Here is a 20,889-nt window from a genome sequence, read left to right as displayed (position 1 = left end):
AACAAAATCTAAAAAAACTCAGATTTCCTACTTCATAACTAAGGTTTTGCAACCCCGAATTTTGTAGTTTACATAAATCCAGCGGGCAACTTAGATAGTAGATACAAAATCTTTCTGTTTTTCTTAATATATAATACATTACTGTATGTTGTTGCTCACAGAAAATCAACAAGGCAATCTTGGAGGCTCATTTCCATGACTGGAAAAAAAAAGTTTTTGCATCCATAGGTAATAAATTGAAGTTATTATCTCAAAAATTTGAGAATAATTTTAAAATTAAAGTTATTTTCTCAGACGTTCACTTTGGTAACCCGAAATTTTGACTTATGGATCCAATTTCTTTTTCAGTGGCAGAAGCCAGCTTCCATGCAGTTACAAAACTGCAATGCTGGAAAAACTTTCACACTCTCCACATGCTCTCACTTATAGCAAACACATGTTCAATCCTAAGTTCCTTAGCTGGTTAAATGCACATGCTGATGACAGCTTCAGCAGCTGCAACCAGGCTGCCACAGCTGAGAGCAAGCTGCAAAATCATTCAACAGTCACACTATATGTTCTTCAGGAAATGCTGTCTATAAAAAAAACCAGACAGTGAAAGGAATTCTTTTCTTTTTTTTTGTACTGAGCAGGATTTTTGTTTTTGGTTCAGAAACAAGGGCTGACTCTTTGGGCTCACAAACAGCTCTTTGTGTTGTTTACAGCAAGCTCTGGTTGGCCCTAATATCCAGATGCTGCAGCAGAATTTTGATGATCCTGTACAAACTATTTTTAGTTTACTGTTCTTAGCACACCTTGGTTGTAACCAGTCATTATTTGAGTTATCATTGCTTTGCTATTAGCTTCAATCAATTTGGTGTTTCTCCTTTAACATCAGGTATCAGCAAGGCATTTTCTTACAGAAGACTGACACTCACTGGGTGGCTTTTGAAAAGTATCTAGATGTAGTTGGTCTCATGTGATTGGGTGATTAATTGATTATACACAGTCAATGATCGGTTCAAAATGTGTACCTAATAAAGTGTCTGTAAGCGCCTTTTACCATTAATCAGGCAGATTAACTCAACTGTTTTTTGTAATTTAGAGTCAACTTTGTTTATTTGTTTATTCTTAAAACACAAACTAGCGTTTTAAGTTCCATCAGTACTTTTGTTTAAATACTGGTGGGCTACGTTTGTAAACTATTAGTAATTATAAAGAAAACTTGTGTATAAACGGAATAAATAGTGTACTCTGTCATGTAAATGTCTCACTGCACAGATATATGCAGTGAGATCGGCTAATTTACAACCTTTGGTCTTTGAACGCCACTCGCTGAAGCATTCATGACGCTCTTGGGCTTCCGTAGAAATGTCAGCGTAATCACATGTTACCCTAAGGTTGGCTCAGCTTTTTGTCAGTTCCTTTTATGGTAAGTCGTTTACTATTTTCACAGTAGTTCATTGTAACTTTTAGTAGTTGTAATGTCCTTAAAGTCCCGTTTAAGGAAGTGGACAGAGTCGGTGTTATAAATAGATTGTGGCTTAATGTGTCGTTCAAAGAGCACACACTTATGTTTACATTAGCAAAATTGGGTTAGCCTTGTAGATCAAAACTGTCACTATAAATATAGGCTTGAGGTTGTTGCCAGCTGCTCTTATGATTCGTTCAGGAGAGTAAGTGTTAATGATCTGGTTCAGTCGTGGATCTGCCCCAGCCAAACACTATTTTAGGAGATCGCCAACTACAGCTTATAGCAGGTTTCTCTTTCTTTCCATGACAGATGAGATAAACCAACCAGCAAACGATGACTACCCGCAAAGATTGTCGCTCCATCTTTGATTTGTGCTTGAATGATGAGGATTTTGGATTGAGAGAGGTGAACCCCGTCCTGAAGGAGGGTGTAATTATTGACCTCGCCTCAGATTGTATGTATGGAACACATATGTTGTTGTGGGGAAAAAAGATGCCCAGTTTATTCAGTCGTTGAATAAATGTCTTTTCTTCACACAGGTGTGGAAAATAGAAGTGCAGAAGATGACAGGCAAGAAGGCGAGTCCAGCCTGGTTAGAGAGGTGTCAGAGAAGATGGTCTGCTCAGCCTGCAGATGTCCCTTTATTAACCGCGAGGAGCAGGTAACCACGCAGTACTCTACAATCTGTTCATGCATTGAGAACCGGTGCCTGAACACGCACTTTGTGTTGCAGAGGGAGCACTACAAGCTTGACTGGCATCGGTTCAACTTGAGACAAAAGATGGCCATGTTGCCACCCCTCACAGCGGAGGAGTTTGAGAGGAAGACGGGTGCAGGTGAGGAAACTGGAGTAATACACATCTAAGATGGAGTTTAACTAGGAAAAAAAGGTCTGAAGCAGTTGGAAGAGCTGACCTATTGTTGTCACTTTACAGGAGACTTATCAAGTATCTCGGGCTCAGAGTCCGATTCAGAGGAAGAAGACTCGGACAGCAATGCTGGAGTTAAAAGCAGAACGGTCTCTGACAAAGACATGGAGAGCTCAGGTGAAACTCCTTTAACAGCTGGTCGGCTCTCCAGCAAGTTGGTTTTCCAGAACTCAGTGGGAGATTATCTGTTAGTCTACCGCTGCATACTTAAGGGAAAGGTGAGGATCAGTCCAATGAAATCTATAATCTATTTAAAAAAAACAAAACACTTTAGATTTATATAATTTAATATTTTGTCATTTTTCCTGAAAAGTTTCAGTTGGATGACGAACACGATGCAGGATCCTCTCTGAAAGCTATAACAAAGAAGACTGCGTGGGTCATTCTCATGACTGGTGGAGGTCATTTTGCTGGTGCTGTATTTGAAGGGTAATTTTTTATTTCCCTGCTTTGTATGCTCTCATATTACACATCATGGCTGAAATTTAAAGCACAACAACACAGCCGATTCACAGAGATGTGAAGCGTCCAGCACAATGTATTTTATGTTCCAGAAAACAAGTCCTTCTGCACAAGACCTTCCACCGATACACAGTGCGAGCAAAACGAGGCACTGCCCAGGGACTCCGAGATTCTCAGAACCGCAGTCACGCACCAAAATCTGCAGGAGCTGCACTGCGACGACACAATGAGGCGGCGCTAGTCAAGGTCATACTGCGCTCCATCAGATCGCCTTTTGAGTGAAAGCCATGTCTTATCTGTTCTTCTTCATAAAGTTTGGTTGATGTTTTTCAAACAGTGGCTATAAAAGCTCAAGATTCCTTTGGCTGATTCACTAGTTTTTCTCCTCCAAGAATAGATCGTGCACTTTTGTGAGGCTGTGGTAGTGTAGCCATGGAGCCAAGTTTAGTTTTGGCTATGTGGTTAAATTCTCTGCCTCACTCATAGGATGACGTAGTATTCTGTTTTATTTATTTATTTTGTTAACCTGGATTTTTATTTAAATTATTATTATTTTTTTACTTTTAACAGGACATTCAGGACCTTCTTGTAACCTGGGCCGAACACTTGAAAGGGGCCTCTAAAATATTCATACGAGCTCCCAGCTACAACAAAACTATCTTTTTCGGTGGTCGAGGAGGTCCCCTTGATAAAAAAGATCCCAGGATCTGCACAATCCCCTTTGCAACACGCAGGGCAACATTTCGAGAGGTACAGAGGGTACATGAGGTCCTTTCTACTGTTCATGTGTATGGTAAGAAGCATGAAGTGCTTGAAATAATAACACGTCTTCTGCACATGTTTATGCAGCTAAGATGTATTTATCGCACAATCAGTAATATCTTTTTTCAGTGAAAGACACAGACATTTCTGCAGTCTTCAGTCCAACTAAAAAGGTGTGGAAAAAAGCTGTTAAACCCACAGCAGAACTAAACGCAGATCAAGAGAAAGGTAGGTTTAAGACGTTTAAACATGGTCTGTAAGCTTTCTGTTGACCTCGGTGGATAAACTATAGCATCAAATAATAATGTTAAACTTAGTAAACTTGACTGCAAATTTATTGCTTGCATCAGCTGAAGAACACTGTGAAAGCACTGATGAAGAAGAGTGTGGGGAGATCCAGCTGGAGATGGTGGAAATGACATTAGGAACACTGGACCTCAGGGAGTGTGAAATCCATCCCTCCAGGCACAAAAGGAGGAGGAGACGAAAGAAGGAGGAAGCTAAAATTCCAATTGAAGGTAGATCCGATCAACTATCTCATCACAGGTGGAATCCAAGGCATGCTAGTTTATTACTCAATTGTTCTGCAAAATTTATGAAATACCAGATTCATTTGGGACAGATCCAAAGAGCATAGAAGCAGAAGGTAAAGAAGAGGAACTGCCAGAGGCTACACCAGTAGAAGATCTCCCTCAAGAAGTGCAGTCAAAGAGCAAGAGGAAAAGGAAGGTACAGAGCAAGAAACAAGTGGATGGTGAGTAGGGGTTTAAATCTGTTTTTCCACTTGTTTCTCAGTCTTGCAAAAGCTGTGTAATGCATTGTTTTCAAGTGTGAAAACTCAACATTAAGCTTTCTTTCTTTATAGATGTTGTTGAAGAGTCATGTGAGTATAGCCTCAGGGATGCACTCTTTACTGCCTGCAAGGTTGGGGATGTGGAAGCTCTGCGCGCACTCCTCCAGCTCCCTGTGGAAAAGTCAGAGGGTCAAGAGCATTTGGAGAGCAAACTTTCTAATGGCTCAAGTCCTCATACTCTCCTCAATAAACCCATTGATGCTTCAGGGTTCACATTACTGCATGTTGCCACAGCTGCTGCACAAAAGGCAGTGATCGGCCTCCTCCTAGATGAAGGAGCAGACCCCTCTTGCAGGTATAAAGAATATTATCGTCAAGCGTTGTAAAAGTGTGATTGTGTAGCAGCTGAAGTGAACACAGTGAAACCTTGCCCAGGTTTAATTACCATCTCTACATTATTCCTTTACAGGGATAATAAAGGGCAAACACCGTACATCGTTGCCCCTGACAAAGACACAAGAAACGTCTTTCGGAAATATATGGGGGATAATCCCGACAAATACGACTACAGCAAGGCCCAGGTAAGGTTAAACTCGTGCACCTTTGAACATGTATTGCATTAAACGCAAGCTGGTAATTTGACTAAGTGTCTTACTCTTGTGCAATTAAAGATCCCCGGGCCGCTGACGGCAGAGATTGAACTGAAAAAGATGGAAAAGAAAAAGGCCCAGAAAAAACAGCGAGAAAAAGAGCAGAAAGAGGAAAAGAAGAAACAAGAGCTGGAGGCAGAGGAAAAGAAGCAGTTTGTATCTCTGACTGATCGTGAAAAGGTAGGTTACTGCTAAAGCTCTGCAGCTGATTATTTGTAAAAGGCTGTTTTTTGGAAATGTTCATCTTTGGCTTATTGATTATAGAGAGCTCTGGCAGCAGAGAAGAGATTTGCAGCGCAAGTTGCTGCAACAGGAGCCAGCATCTCTAATATCAAGTACGTCTCTCGAGCCATCCTCTCGCTGAGCTAATGCATAATGTAATAGCAAGTTATTTAAAAGCTGAACTGAAATACAGCGTGACTCTGCTGTGGGTTTGTCTTTGTCAACAGGAGGTGCTGGTTGTGTGGGGAGTCTCTGCTTGGGAAGATCCCTTTTCAGTACCTGGATTATTCATTTTGCACTCCCCGCTGTGTTCAAGCGCATCGGAAAGCAAACGCTCCTCCAGGAAAGACCTAGTGTCCATCTAGGAACTATTTTACTTGGAGAGGAGTCTACCTCATTAAAAGTACTGGTTAATTTGGCTCTTTAAGGGTTTGACTTGCCTTAATTTTATTGTTGCAGGTGATTTTAGACACTCGGATACATATACTGTATGTAATAAAATCAATGTACAATTTATTTACAGCATCTGTAATCGAGCAAAAAGAAAAGCAATAATTAAAAACAACAGTCAGCATATATTTCTTTTGCACAGGCCTGGTGAATATTGTAACAGCAAGTAATTAAGTGTTTAGTGTTTCTGTGTCAAAAATTAAAACTGCTGACATCAGATTGTGTCTCATATGCCATAGAAATACTGTTGTGTAGCAGCTCCTTCAGGTGAGATCATTTGTTCAGAGTACTATTGTGCTTCAGTCAGACTGATAATTATTTTTATAGCTGCAATGTGAAGAAAATGTTATACTTCAAAATTCAGTGGGCTCCGTCAAAGCTTTTTAGGCGTGATGTTGAGCTGAGGTCGGTCCATAAAAAGAACCCTCGAGTGTCCTGGAGCTCCTTCCAGCTCCAGCACTGTGATGTTGTTGGGCAGCGTGGTGCTGAGCAGGGGTCCGGGGACATAGACAGTCTGCTGAGGCCCTCTGGCTGGCCAGTATCGTCCCAGGTTCACACCATTAATCCAAACCTGCCCCTGATGAAGGAAAAACGAACATCCAGAAGAATACAGTTATCTTATTCCTTGCTAGAAATGTGGGGTAAATGAACAAAAGAATAAAGTCTGCCAGGTCCAGAATGTCCCCAAATATAGTCAGCATTACCTTAGTCCATTCATTGAGCTTGAGGAAAGTGTCCCATGCTAAGCCGTTGGGCTGCAAAGTCCCCATGTAGAAGGTTGGTCCGCGTGTAGGTTCTCTCCGAGGAGCAGGGTCAGACTTTCGGCTGTTGCCGTGAGGCCATCCACCAGTAACGGCTCCGTCAATGTCCAAAGGGTAAATCTTCCAGTCAGTCAGAACATCTTTACCCAGGATCAAGTTGCTCAACAGGCCCTGAAATTCACACAATATTTACCAGTTAAAACCCGTAGTCCACGGTTTTACTTGCTGCAACTTCCAAACAGCTGCAGGGAAATGTATGTTTTTAAATGCTTGTCCTCTGCTTGCTTGCTCTATTAATTGCCTTGCCTTGTAGTCATTGATCTTGCTGCCAAAGTTAACCCTGCCCATGTTCTCTACGAGGATGTCCAGTGTGTCCCCCTGCTGTCCCGTGACATTCATCACCAGCACAGTGTCTCTCTCTAACAGGCCCTGGAAAACCTGTTCAAACAGTTGTATGTTCCAAAAGCGTGAACGGATACAACATCATTTATATTTGAAACTTCACAATTTGACGCAGACAAACAAGCTCAGATTTAACCTACAATGTTTTTCCCCTGACGAGGACCTCAACAAAAGTTCAGTCAGGCCTTACCCCATTGACGGACACATATGCACGGTCATGAACCCCATTCAGTGGAGAGATAAGTGGTGTGGGCTCTGAGAGGTTTTGCGGCAGCGTGGTCCGATATAGCACGTATCCATAGTACTGAACACAATAGACAACACAGGTTGCAGACACAACAGTCTAGAAGTTCTCCATGGTTCAAGAGTTACACTGTTTCTACAATAATGCTCTCCCCACTGTTTCCCTCAGACACCCCATACCTGTTTCACCTCTTCAAACGTAATAGGATACTGAGATTTGATTGGTCCCAGAGGTGAAAGGGTGTTCAACAAGCCACTAATGTCCCCAACCTGTTACAATGACACTTTTTTGAGTTTTGAACATTTTTAAAAATATTTCTTAACATTGGGATTAATTTCCTGAAATGATCCTACCTTTTGCAGGGTCACAAAGCCATAGACAAACTTGGGAGTTGCTGGTGGCATGGGGCCAGAGGGAATCTCTCTAAACTGATGAGAAATGGTGATGAATTAATGATGCATTAATCAGGACATCAGCCTTAGCAGGTGGCTGTTCAATCAGTTCTACCTGCTTTATGACATCTCTAATAGCCAAGAGCTTCTCTGTTGGATCTCCTGCCTCAGTCAGCGGGGCGTCGTAATCATAACTTGTGACAACTGAGCGAAACCTGGTGTCATGATCAGCACCTTAGTGAGAACAACAGAGCGTTACTAGAGACCACTAAACTGCAAACTGAGCTTTTATCTGCCTCTAAAACATGAAAACTGTGATATAATCTGGCACTGAGACAATGAATGAATGAATACTGAGATTCTGTCAATAAGTTACCATTCCAGTAGCCAAAGTTTGTTCCTCCTTCAAACATGTACCTGAGAAGAAAGAGGTAGAGTGTAATATCAGAGGAAATTAGCAGTGGTGTCTTAAAGGATGAGGTTGCTGGCTTTTATTTAATCCAATTAAAGGATCCCAACGATCATTACATTGATTAGAGTGGCACTGTGATGTCCTTTTAGCCAAATTTACCTAGCTTATCCAAAAACTATAAGAAAACATAATCCGTCCATTTTCTTAACCGCTTATCCCCACAGGGTCACAGTGAGGTTGTAGCCCATTCCAGCTGACATTGGAAAGAAGAAGGGTACACCAATGCCCATTTTAGAATAAAACTGGTGGCAGTAAAAGTATCTACCTCTCCATATGTCTATTAATCTGTCAGCTTGATTCAGTTTGAACATTTCAAAAAAGGAGGCCTGTCATGCCACACCGTGTTAAAGATTCTAATGTGTGATCAGTGTAACACTTTTGAGCCAAAGGCTAGTCTTGGCTCTGTATGATATGAGTGGGAATCCCTCCATCAGGCACAGCTCTGGCTGTGATCACAGATTTCCTACCTACCTCCTGTTTCATTAAATTCAAGTAAATAAGGAATATTTTGAACTCTGGATCATGCAAAGGTTCTCTAGTATGGTATAAGGACAAAGGTATGAAGTAGGAAATGAGTAGCTGTAAATGGACAGTGGCCTTACGCTGTAATTTAAAAGAGATGTATGAAAATCCTCATCTTCAGTTGGATCCAAACATGACTCTTTGTTAAATGCCACTGACTTACTGCAGGTAAGCTTATAAGCTGGGAAAATAAACCAGTTGTTGTGGTTGTTGGATCAGGCTTTTACATTGGTATACTAACACAGTTTTATTATTTGAATGTGTTTCTACAGAGAGGAAGGTTTGGGGGTTTGTGGAGACATACATGTTGACGTTGGCCCCCATGGTTAGCATTTCTCCTAGCACTCTGCTGACCTTCTGAGCATCAACCACAGCATGCTGATCTCCCCAGTGATCCAACCAGCCAGTGTAAAACTCTGAGTTCACCTGCAACGTAATTTAAAACAGTTTTATCACATATACCTGTGAAATCATACTGTCTGCCACAAATTCATTTTTACTGGTGAAAGAGGTTTTAACTATAGTACATTATTGACATAATAGCAGGTGGTGGTGCACATGATTGCATTGCATTCAAATATTGTGTCCACCTCACTGTGCCTTTCTTTTCTCTAACTGCTTTGACTCCACCCCTGCTGGTCATGTAAGATAGCTGTCCTAGCTGAGCCTATTATGAGGTTTGTCTTTGTATGAAAGGCGACCTTTAAGACAAAGAAAACCAAAAAGAAAGTTGTTAAAGGGGAAGTCGTCCAGAACGAGATGCACCTAAAAAAGATTTGTTTTAGAAGGTGATGGAGAAACACCCTGAAAGATTCATAAGGATTATTTTGAACTGTGAATCATGCAAAGCTACTCTAAGTGTATCCAGGGAGAAAGGTATAGAGCTCAGCTTTTCCGTTTTAAATCATTTCTATATCAATCAATAAATTAAAAGTAACTGATTAGTAATGCACCACCACCCACTGTGAACATCAGACTTTTTTTCTGCAGCTTTTTTAATCGTATTGAATGTCATTAGAATACACAGGTGTACATAATAAAATGGCCAGTGAGTGTGTATTGTGTATATTCAGCCCCTGCTTGTTAGGATTATGTTTAGTGAATAGATATGTAACAAACCAGGGGTCCTCGAGGTTCAAATCGTCGTTGCCGGGCGAAGGCTTCAGTGATGTTGGTGTCTGAGAAAAGAACACGTAGAAATAACAACAATCTCTAAAAGAACAAAAAGATGATGTTTTATCTTTGGACACCGTCACACAATACCAACCTGTCCCAAAGTCTATTGTGGCATATAATCCTTCCAGAGTCCCACATATCATTTCCTTGTTTGTGTTTCCATCAGTGGTGAACAGGATGACGTCCTCGCCCAGAAAGAAGCGGAAGAGAGTGCGCAGGTGACGCATGTAGTTGTAGTCACAGCTGTAGTAACTCCCATATTCATTCTCAACCTGCAGTTAAGATTGTATATTTTCAAATCCAATAATAATACACTAACTCTTAAAAAGCTTTATAGCCCACTCAGAACTCTACCTGGACAGTAATGATGTTTCCCCCGTTAACATAGAGCCAAGGTTTCACTTTGGGGAGGAGAACAGCAAGCCAGTTGCTGACTGCCTGCAGGTAATCTGGGAGAAAACAGATAATGGGCATAAAGCAATACATTTTAAAAAGGGTCATAGGTGCATGTTTTACCTGTGTCTGCAGAGCGCAGTATGATGTTTGGCTTTTGAAGTAACCAGGCAGGCAGTCCACCCTGCAAGAGAAAATTAGAAGGGAATGAAGGCAGAAACGTGGGCAATCATGTGGTTAGCCAGCCTCTTTCATCTCACCACATGGATTTAGAGAGCAGTGTAAAAAAATACCTCCACACATTTTAACTTTGTATTTTTAATATACAAAAGTGTGTGCATCCTACTACAGTTATAGTAATATATACCACCAGCCACTTCATTAGGTGAACCTGCTCAACTGCTCATTAACACAAATATCTAATCAGCCAATCACACAGCAGCAACACAATGCATTTAGCCACGTAGACACGTAGAAAATGTCTTACTGAAAATCAGACTGGTCATCACAATGGGAAAGAAAGGTGATTTAAGTGACTTTGAACGTGGCGTAGTTGTTGGTGCCAGATAGGCTGATGTACTCTGATTTTACAACATAATCATGGCTACAGTTTACCTGTAAGCTGCAGTTCTCTGGCCCATTAGAATGACCAGACTGCTTCAAGCTTATAGGAAGACAATAGTAACTCAAATAACCACTTGTTACAACCAAGGTATGCAAAAGAGCATCTGTGAACATGTAAAACAGATTCACAGATTAAGCAGTTGGGCATGTAAAGACCACACAGGTGCCACTCCTGTCAGCTAAGAACAGGAAACTGAGGCTACAATAAGCAGATTGTTCAAAACTGGAAAAACAGAACATTGGATAAATGCCGCCTGGTCTAATGAGTACTGATTTCTGCTGCAACACTGGATGGTAGGCTCTAAACTTGGTTTAAGTAAAATAAATGCTTGTATCCATGCTGCCTTGTATCAACAGGTCAGAATGCTGCTGGTGGTTTAATAAGGTGGCGTTGAGTTCACTGTACTCAAATGTTCTCCACAATCACCAGACTTCAATATCTCAATCCAACAAAGCACCTTTGGGATGTGGATGTTATGACCTCTGTTCTCACCATTTCCCATTCAGCACAGATGTAAGGTCCAGGACGCAGGATGACCAGCAGACCTGTCTGGTTGGCCAGATCCAAAAAATGCTCCAGATCTCTGTCTCCTGTGAAGTTTTGAACCCCCTGTACCGTTTCATGGAAGTTCCAGGGCACATATCTGTGTATACAGATGTGGTAAATGTACAATGTTTATAAAGGCCAACAAACAATCCAGTTGAAAAACATTCATATTTAAATGTTTGCGATGCGTTCGGCTTACACTTGGATGGCATTCAGTCCAGTCATGTACATCTTCGCGAGTCGGTCCTTCCAGTAGTACCGTGGGATTCTGGAGTAGTGGATACTCCCTGAGATGTACTGAAAAGGCTTCCCATCTTTCAGGAAACAGTTTCTTTTGTAGTCTATAGAGAAAGATCTCTCTCCAGCCTGCAATATAGTCACGGTAACTGCTATGAGAGTCAAAGTGCTGATAATCTGTCTATAACTTCCACTGCATATTTCTCAGGACTGAACTTGGGTAGCAGCCTGGACAGATATTAATGATGCTGCGAGAACATCTTTAGGTAAACTATGTATGTATGCACATATAAAAGGTTACAGATTTTTTTTGTTTGTTTGCACGAATCTTTCAAGGAAGTAGGGGGGGGGGGGGGGGCGATGAAAGATCAGCTGACTGAACTACTGTAAAAAAAAAAAAACCTTTAGTTTCATTCTTACCAAATTTCCACTCACATCTGAACAGGCAAGAGTCAGTGCAGCGAGGAGTAAGGCAGCAGCAGCAGCCATGTCCGCTGCCTACCTGTGACGGTTAAACCTAAAACATCTATAACAGCTATAGATGCAAACATATACAGTCTTCTTTCACCTCAGTCCAAGTCTATTATTAACAGGGGGAAGCATTGAGTCAACGTCCTCCCCGCTTCAGTAGCACTACCACGTGATTTTTATTTAGCCATCAGCTGGGTCCTAAAGTCTGTCGATTCACCTCAAAACCTGTTCTGGCAGGCCCCTTTTTGTCATCACCGTTATCAGTGAGACCTCAATTTCACTAGTAGTTATTATTTTTCTCATAAATAGAGACATTTAATATACTATAAATATCTCAATGCTTAAATTGTAAATGAAATAAAAAATAAACAAGATTAAATCTTGATCCAAATATGTCAAGCACACTTGGAAGTTAAAAAGAAAACAGAGGATTTTAAATAAAAAGAAATGTCAGTAGCTAAGTAACATAACTTTACTGCATTCCTGTGTTTATACCTGTCTATTGCTGGGGTTATTTACACATGTGAACATACAAAAAACACAAAAACGACAAAATAGAAGTATGTAAGTCTGTAACTGTGCAGGCTAAGTGGGGATCCTGCCACCAAAGCCACCCTATGACGCCTTGCTTTTAACAACATGCTGTCATACTATGCATTATGTAGGCTGAGAACAATTCCCTTTGTGTTTTGCATGGCAAAATAACAAAGCAGCCAGTTCAGGAACGGGTAGCTTTATTATAGCTTTAGGACCCCGCTCCTAAAGCTATAAGCTCTGTGTCCTTGTATCTTTTCACTGGGTATGAATGATAACTGCATGTCAACCAGTACTAACATCTACATCAGTGGAATTATCTTTTTTTTTCTTCTTTAAAAAAAAATTAAGAAAAAAATATCAACCTTTTAATTTCCTCTGGAAAATTTCTCAGGCAAGCTAATATCACGATGTTGTGGTACAATAATAACTTATCAGGAGCTATCTGATAGGAAATATACCGTGTTATAACTTTATGTTCCTTTAAGGACACTAGATGGCGCTGCAATATATGAAGAGCTGCGACTGACGTCTTATCTGGTTAACATAGTTTCACAGGGACATTACTGAACACTAATGATATTAAGGTAGATTACAGATGATTACAGTTTACCTTCAGACTAAAAGAATCCATTAGTACTGATCCTTGCGTACTCAAACTACTGTAGTAAAACACATGAAGCCCTGTTCCTGTACCATTTACATACACTGTAACACATTAGTAGCCATTCTGGTGTGTTTTGCATGCATTTAATTAAATTTTATACACTATTTTTTCCTATGAGGCTGTTGTGTCCCTCCTAGTGTTTCGTTACACTCATAGAAAAGTCAAAGTTGCTTCCAGGCTACTTTTTCTGCCTGTGTGCACTCCATTATGGTTAGAAAGAGCTCTTAAGTGGCTGATGGACTGATGTGTGATGGGAACAGCAGTTTATCTCCATGTGACATGTATACACTAATCCTGGCAATTTCAGTTAATAGATCCTACATCTGCCTGCAGGCCCATCACTCCACTTGTATGGTTATATAGATTCAACTCTCCACATGCTTTTACTCTTTTTGTCAGTTCTATCTACTTTACAGTAATGACGGCCTAAACACGGATGTCATTTCCTGCCTCTTCTTTCATTAGTGTCAATTCTAAGAAAATTGAAAAGGGGGCCATCACAATTGCTAATGGCAGCTGATCTCAGCTACAGATAGGACTCTGTGGCTCATTAGCCCACTGTCAGATGCTGTCAATTGCCCTGGGAATGAGCGGAAGAATGACGTGCATGGGCTTATAATTTGGTTATGAGCATGGTAGTGCCTGAGGAAAGCCTGTCAGCATCCCATCTTTGCACCCCCCCCCCCCCCCTTGTGGAAAATTGATGTTCAAACCATAAAAAAATTCCCAGCAAACTAATGCACTCCGGGCCATACCAATTACTGAGGTGCTGAAGCACAATTGTAAGCCTAAAAGATGGGATTTAGAATAGCACAAACACTAGAGAAACTGCTTAACTCACAAGATCATCTTGCAGTGAACTGGAGTCCACTTTTTAATTACTGTGCAAGTTAAAGGTGCAGTCCAGACTACCCTACAATTATTAGGCAGGCCTGTCCCTGGTGTGATGGGAGATACAGAAAAAAAAAACCCACTCGCTCTAGGGCTGGGCGTCATCTCAATGAAGTCATCTCCCCAGAGTCTGTAATTAGATTGAACCATCCCCTCTGTCACTACCCACTACCCCCAGAATAAACCCTCTTTGTTGTTTCTGGTGGAAGCAGGTGTCTTCAGATCCCCACCGCCCCTGAAATGACACCTCCAAAAAATCCACTTCAGTCTATTTGGAATAGTTGTTGTTAGGAACTCCATCAGCTTTACATGAACTGGGGTTATCTTGGCTTTTGCTTGGAATTAATTAATGTGATGGGGCCATAAAACATGTCAGTGAGTTGCATTTATGGGAAGTGGGGAAGTTTCAAAAATAAAACGCCATTAGTATTTTGTATCAATCAATCATTTTCATACAAAGTGCAACAAAAACAAAAATGTCAGTTATATCAATGCACAGTTTGCCCATCCGTGGCCTTATCTTAAGAATTAGTACTATTATTATTTGAAGTAAGACTGACAACATCAGGTGTCAAATCCTTTGCCACAGCTCCTCTGTGTGACCTTGTGCCCACTGTCTGATTTACTAAAAACCATTTCTCAGTTAAAGTCATCATCTGCTCAACTTTATATCGTACATATCTTAAACAGAAACACCTTTCCCAGTGATTTAAACATGTGATATTTCATATCTTAAAGAGACCTGGTATAAAAACTGAATAGTTTAAATAACTAAGTAGAATATTCTTAGTTTTCAGTTTCAAGAATGTAATGTAGTTTATGTTTAAGTTTATCCTGCCTTCCAGGTGTTTCCTCATATCCTTTCCCCCTATATATTGTATCAACTCAAGACCAAAATACAGCTGTGTACATTAAGATCATCAACAACCTCCCATCCCCTGGACCCCTCACATTCCAACACAGTGCCATATAGGCAAGAGGAAACACCTCAGCATACATATATAGTAAATGTGGTGCAGACCAAAACTTCAAACTATGGTTGTTTAGCTCCTCTGTTTTGTTACTGTTTAACCGCAGTGTGTTTTTATTGTCTCTTCTTAAAGATAAAGAGGTAATCCATGATAAACTGAACTTTTGAACTTTTCTTTACCTGAGATCCTCATACACAGAAGAGTATGAGTAAGGGTCTGGTCTTTTGAGATCATAGCCCTGAGATTGAATTAACTGCAATAGTTTATCAGCTAACCTGAAGGTCTCACTTTTATTAGGTGATCTTTTACATGCTTAGTCTCTTCAATCTTTAACTCCTGATTTAAATATTTTATTAAATGCAGCTTCAAGCTTATGGTTATAACGTTTGGTTATTTTGCTTACTTGTTACACACCAACTGCTAATATGACCAGTTCTGAACATATATGGTAATTCTCACTGATTAGTGATGCAACCCTTCGGGGGGGCAATCTAAGTGCTGAGCTGCCTGTGATTCATGCACAGCTGAACAAAATGAATTCCCAAGAAGTCTCTGCATCAGTCCGGAGGTCAGGCTACGCAGAGGAATGTACCTTGCCTGTTTTCTCAGGCTCTGAATGACCAGTGAGTCAGCGTTAGGCGCACAAACCATAATACTCTGGCATCTGAGAGAATCTGGTCCTGAGAAACAAACAACGAACAATAAAAAAAAATACCATGACAAAATACCTTTGCTATGTTTGTATTTCATTACTGATGTAACCCTGTAGTTTTTCTCTTTTTGGATCAATGAAAAAAAATTCTAGGATTCTTGAAGCAATTAATTGTGGGAGTACTGAAACACAAGGCTCTATAAACAAACAGGAAATGGACAGTGTGGGGGGGGGGGGGGAGCATGGGAAGAGTGAGTTGGCTCTCATTCCTCAAACTCAGGGAAGGTATGGTATGCATTTGGGGTGCAAGTATGCTCTGAGGAATGCTTGTGGTGATATTGTGACATCCTGATGCTTGGACTTTAGCTCCAATAATAGCTGTTAGTGAGGCTTATTATGTCAAATTAATCACAGCGAGGAATGTCTTTCTGAAATTCTTTCACCCCCCTTAGCTAAAAGCCTACTGGCTGTCAGGCTTTAAACTTTAACACTCATTTGTATCTTTATCTTTAGCTACACAAGCAGCAGGGATCTATCCCAGCGCCACTATCAGCCATTGAGTCCATTAGATTATTTGCTTTTGCCTGATAAAATCAGGCTATCAGATTGATTTTATAAATGAGTATCTGCAAAATGAATGGCATTGCTTTCATCCTGAGCAGGGGAAGTCTGGTTTTTTTTTTTTTTCTAATTAGCTATGCTCACAAGCTAAGATAATGATGACCCCATTAGGCATTTGCTTGCTTGGAATGAATGTTACATCCTGCATTTTTTCCATAATTGATTTTATTGTTTAGATCAGGATCAGATGAATTTCAATTATACAGTATTGTGCAAAAGTTTTGAGTCACTATCATTTCTTTGTATTTTGCTAGAAAAATTAATAATAGGTTTACTGATCTATTGAAAGATGTGCAAACATACATGGAAATACAGTATATAAGGCAAAAACAGTGGTTCCACAAGTCAAACAAATTTGAAAGTCAATATTTGGTATGGCAGCCTTTATTCTTCAACACAGTCTGAACTTTGTAGGTAAACTTTCTTGTTTAAGTAGTTTTGAGGAACAGTTCTCCAAGCCTGTTGAAGAACATTCAGCCTTGTATGCTGTTCTTTGTAAATATGATCCCAAAATGGTCACTCATGTTGAGGTGTGAGTTCTGGGGAGGTCAATCCATGATGGAAAGTGTCCCAATGTCCTTTTTTCCCTATCCAGATATGCTTTTACTGCATTGGCAGTGTGCTTGGGATCATTATCATGCTAAAAAGTACTTTTATGTGTTCATAATTCCATCAATTTTGACAAGATCTCCAACATCGCAGGCTGAAGTGCAGTCCTAAACTACGACTGAGCCTCCACCGTGTTTTACAAATAGTTTGAGACACTCACTATTTAACCTCTGTCTCTAACTCTCTTACCTGAGCTCCTTTGCACATATTGATGACATTTTGAACCAAAATTTTCAAATCTAGATTAATTTCTCCATCAGACCTGTTGCCACCGATTTTCAGTCCGGGTCTTGTGTAATTAGCATACCTTAGCCTTTACTCCCTGCTTTCTTTATTTTTGCCTTTTTTTTTCTTAAGGACATGACTTACAGATACTATTCACCTGTCAATTTTTAAGGACACCATATTGAGATATGCCAAATTTCCAGCTAACAGCTGTTTGGAAATTACCTTGTTGGTGTAAAACTACTATTTTATGCCTGGCAAGCTTTGTTTTACGTTAAGTTGTGAGTTATGTGTAGACACAACACTGGTTCCTCCCTTGAGTTGGGTGCTGGTTTTATGCTTGATAGGTGAGTGTTTAATGACTTAACAAATAAAAAAAACACTTCTGAAAATGGTCAGGTGCAAAAAAAAGCGGCCAATGGCAAAAGACAAACTTTGGATAACTTTCAGAAAGCCCAGAGAACTCCTGCTCAAGACTACTTAGTCAAGACAGTCTGGCTCCTTGGAAAAAGTAATGAGAGGTAACTTAAACCTTTTTCAACTTTATAGCATTTTTTTTTTTTTGATAAAACAGAAAATTGCTGATCTCCTAAAAATTTGAATAACCTTCTGTTTATGTACAGCTTGCTATGAAACCCCCCCAGAATAAAGCGATGACATTTTATTGTAACAAAATCAATTATAATAACATCAACTAAATCGTTTTTGCTTAAAGGATATTTTTGTCCCTTCATCTCTTTTATAAAACAGCAGGACTTGCTGACATTGCTGTGAGTAATGTGTTGTGTTGGAGACCGGCCGACTCTGTGAAGTTCAAGGATCAGTACCATAATTCGATAAAAGCTACAGCAGGATTTGTCATCGACCATATTTACACATTTAGGTGATGCTGCCTGCGAGTGTGATACAATAAAGATCGAATCACCTTTGTTTGATATTGTTAGATGATCCATTTTTACTTCAATGTCTTTGCTTTCATTTGGCCATCCATCTTGGCTAAACTATCTCTGATTCAATTAATTTTACCTAACTCCCATCTTCCTGTTGCTTTGTTCCCTGGATGACCATGACCATTCACACAGAAAAAAGAGAAAACATCATAAAAGCTTACTTTTAGGACTTTCATGTCTTTGTTCACTTAAGTTTGGTCAATTTTGGTTTTTGATTTGTCTTTAGGCCTAATTTTATAGTATTACTTTTGCATACCAGGTAAGCGAATGACTTGGTATTATCATTAGTAATATATTCAGTTTTCACTATCATATAAACTGTGCTAATTTCACAGATTTCAAACCTGCTCTTAGTTAACACAACATAGTATTTGTAGGTCAGACACCAGTGATATTTCCAGCTGACGATAGCCCAGGGTTCATCGCGCTTGTTGTTTAGCTGCACTGTTTACTCATCAATTTATGGGTGGAGGTTTTTTACATAATCAAAGCAGCTCCAGTTAAGTGATTAGCATGGTCTGGTTGTGACTAACAGCCTGTGGCTATAGAGAAGATCATCAGTCATCCCCCATCACTGGGACCTCCATCACATGCGTTCAATCCCGACTTGTCCATTATTTGACACGAGGCTACAAAAGGATCCTTCACCTGACCTGAATGACTTTGCCTGAGGTCTTTCCCACCAGTGGGGGTTGGGGGCCTCATCATAGACTCTATCTCTGATTAACCTTTCAAAAACACAGTTCCTCACGTGTGACGCTTTATTTTCACAACTAACCAGATGTTTATATAACAGGGCCAATGACAGATCTGAAATGGTCACATGACTTGGTACCTTTTAAGTGCAGCCCATGGCTTTCATGCATGAAGTATATATTGCTCTGGCCCTGTCTGATGGTGCTACTGCATGTGGTCATTTGTGTCCACTGATCTTTACTTCCGTGGACCACGCACTGTAAGAGCAGGATGTGGGGGCATAGCTTGTAAAGAAGAGCTCTAAAGCTTGTAAAATAAAGCACTAAACAGATGCTTAAACACTGGGTATTCTTCCTGCCTTTTATAAATTTTACACAATAAAAAAACCCAGAGAGAGGAGTAAACAGGCTTCTATAGATAAACATAATTTCACCATTAAAGCAAACGTTTAGTATGCAGCAAATAATGTATCCAAAAAAGACCAAATCAGCTGGCTGAGTCCATAGCAGGGGTCAAGAACAGCAGGTCTCACCTGTCCCTTCCCCCCAGTCCGTTTGGGGATCTTGATAACCAAATGGATGTTTTGTTCTCTTTGTTCATGCAGACAGTAAGCATAGTCAGTAGTTCTTCCACTGTTGTTATGTAGTTTAAAAAGCAGTGAGTTTAATTGTGGTTTAGTGCTGCATACTATTGTACTATGTATGACTGTGCAATGACAATAAAGAGTTATCTTATCTTATATCCTCAGCAAGCCCCCTTTGTTAAGTTCAGAACTGCTTTTTTGTCTTTGGGACATGTACTGACCCACATTAGATGTGTGTTTAACACATCTAATAAAGGCTTTATGTCTTAGCAAACACTCGTGCTGTAGCTGTGATATTTACTGCTTTATCATTTTTATCAGGAAAGGATGCAGGTTAGGAATAATTATCCAGAAACAGGTAAAATTGCTCTGAGTCACAGAGAGAGAATCTGTTTAGTGTGCATAATGATTCACCTGGGCTGTACAGCAGAGAGTCAGGGCACCCGGTGGCCCCCATGTGTGAGTCAGGTGATTCTGAGAGGGTATAATCACCTCCAGTCAAAGTGTCTTGAGCGGTAAACTAGCTTTGGCACAACAATGGGATTGTTCAAGTATTACTCCCTGAAAATCCTTACAGGAACGCAAAACAGTGACTGCACTGTTCTTATAAAAGCTGCTCTTAACCTTTTGATTAATAAGTACCAACTAACTAACTGACTACCAACAACAGGCTTGTATAATCTAATGCAACAGAAATGCTGAATAGGCATTTTGACATATTAGGAACCAGAAAGGCTGATCAGTACAGATAATGTACTTAGATTGAATTCAGCAATTTGACTCAAAAGTTGAGTTAGTAACTGAAAGACAAAATTGAGAAGGATTTGCAAAATTTGGGGATTGCACTTTGCTCTATTTAGTAGATTTTGTCACTAGTATTGAGGTGAATTAAGGGTACAAATAAAGGATACGGTTTTCTCAGAGGGGTATTGCAAAAATGCTAAGAGAAATGTTTGAACATCCCATATATGTAACTTTAAAATACTGTGTAGTAAACTCACTAACCAGTGGTAATATAGCTCCATCGCTGAAAACATGGTGTTTCAAAATCATAAAAGTTTTTTTTTTTAAAAAAGAGAATGTACTTCAAAGTAAAATTACAAAATAATTTTAAGCTGTGAGAACAACACTGTCATATCAGGAGACTGACCAAAACATTCTGCCATGTCACACAGCAAGCATCTATTATATAACAGACTGCATACAGCTTGCAGTCTGGGGCTGTTGCATGACCGCTCAGTATAGAGTAACATATTAGTCTATCTGGTGTTATCATACCTGTTAGCACAGGCAGTACATGAGCTGCAAAATGCACATCCATTGTTTGATTTCAACAAATAATACAAAGAAGAAAATGATTTTTGTGTTGAGACTGTAAAGCAGCTGTCTGTGATTTTATAAATGGCTGCTGAGGACCCCGTCAATCACCGATACATCATTTCATATCATTATTTATTTATAAAATGTATCTATTCATTATTTATTATTATTGATTTGTGAACCAAAAGAAAATCAAAAGAATGAGCTT

The 20,889-nt window shown here is 39.9% G+C and overlaps 2 protein-coding genes across 5 annotated transcripts; one reads left to right on the top strand and one right to left on the bottom strand.

Annotated features, from left to right (window-relative positions):
- Window positions 1–1,761: 1,761 nt before the first annotated feature.
- Window positions 1,762–12,101, bottom strand: glb1l (galactosidase, beta 1-like). The gene is made up of 16 exons (XM_085134601.1): window positions 11,912–12,101; window positions 11,454–11,620; window positions 11,201–11,351; window positions 10,207–10,267; window positions 10,045–10,139; window positions 9,782–9,962; window positions 9,634–9,692; window positions 8,819–8,940; window positions 7,897–7,937; window positions 7,636–7,754; window positions 7,482–7,556; window positions 7,308–7,397; window positions 7,075–7,188; window positions 6,789–6,920; window positions 6,426–6,653; window positions 1,762–6,298 (listed from the first exon to the last, which is right to left on the bottom strand). Exons 1-16 carry the CDS (start codon window positions 11,978–11,980, stop codon window positions 6,095–6,097), a joined length of 1,908 nt encoding a protein of 635 aa, XP_084990727.1. The 5' UTR covers window positions 11,981–12,101; the 3' UTR covers window positions 1,762–6,094.
- ankzf1 (ankyrin repeat and zinc finger peptidyl tRNA hydrolase 1) lies at window positions 1,779–5,938 on the top strand. 4 transcript variants are annotated; one of them, XM_085134599.1, is made up of 15 exons: window positions 1,779–1,907; window positions 1,993–2,114; window positions 2,187–2,289; window positions 2,389–2,600; window positions 2,702–2,811; window positions 2,937–3,090; window positions 3,415–3,637; window positions 3,736–3,834; window positions 3,957–4,124; window positions 4,229–4,360; window positions 4,472–4,754; window positions 4,869–4,980; window positions 5,071–5,229; window positions 5,314–5,384; window positions 5,499–5,938. In XM_085134599.1, exons 1-15 carry the CDS (start codon window positions 1,787–1,789, stop codon window positions 5,623–5,625), a joined length of 2,196 nt encoding a protein of 731 aa, XP_084990725.1. In that variant the 5' UTR covers window positions 1,779–1,786; the 3' UTR covers window positions 5,626–5,938. The 4 variants fall into 4 exon arrangements, with proteins under 4 accessions (XP_084990725.1, XP_084990723.1, XP_084990724.1 ...); XM_085134597.1 differs by having other exon boundaries at window positions 4,214–4,360; XM_085134598.1 differs by having other exon boundaries at window positions 2,696–2,811.
- Window positions 12,102–20,889: the final 8,788 nt, after the last annotated feature.

Source organism: Neolamprologus multifasciatus, chromosome 16 (genome assembly GCF_963576455.1).
Source record: "Neolamprologus multifasciatus chromosome 16, fNeoMul1.2, whole genome shotgun sequence".
NCBI lineage: Eukaryota > Metazoa > Chordata > Actinopteri > Cichliformes > Cichlidae > Neolamprologus > Neolamprologus multifasciatus.
This window is presented reverse-complemented; position numbering and strand designations above follow the sequence as displayed.

Excerpts from the sequence above, each read along its gene's own strand:
- ankzf1 (XM_085134596.1), top strand. The coding sequence starts at position 1,787 with ATGACTACCCGCAAAGATTGTCGCTCCATCTTTGATTTGTGCTTGAAT. Across the intron at positions 3,638-3,735 it reads TTCTACTGTTCATGTGTATG|TGAAAGACACAGACATTTCT; the intron begins GTAAGAAGCATG and ends ATCTTTTTTCAG. Across the intron at positions 3,835-3,956 it reads AAACGCAGATCAAGAGAAAG|CTGAAGAACACTGTGAAAGC; the intron begins GTAGGTTTAAGA and ends TGCTTGCATCAG.
- glb1l (XM_085134601.1), bottom strand. The coding sequence starts at position 11,980 with ATGGCTGCTGCTGCTGCCTTACTCCTCGCTGCACTGACTCTTGCCTGT. Across the intron at positions 9,963-10,044 it reads GAAACATCATTACTGTCCAG|GTTGAGAATGAATATGGGAG; the intron begins GTAGAGTTCTGA and ends TCTTAACTGCAG. Across the intron at positions 6,299-6,425 it reads AGCTCAATGAATGGACTAAG|GGGCAGGTTTGGATTAATGG; the intron begins GTAATGCTGACT and ends TTCCTTCATCAG.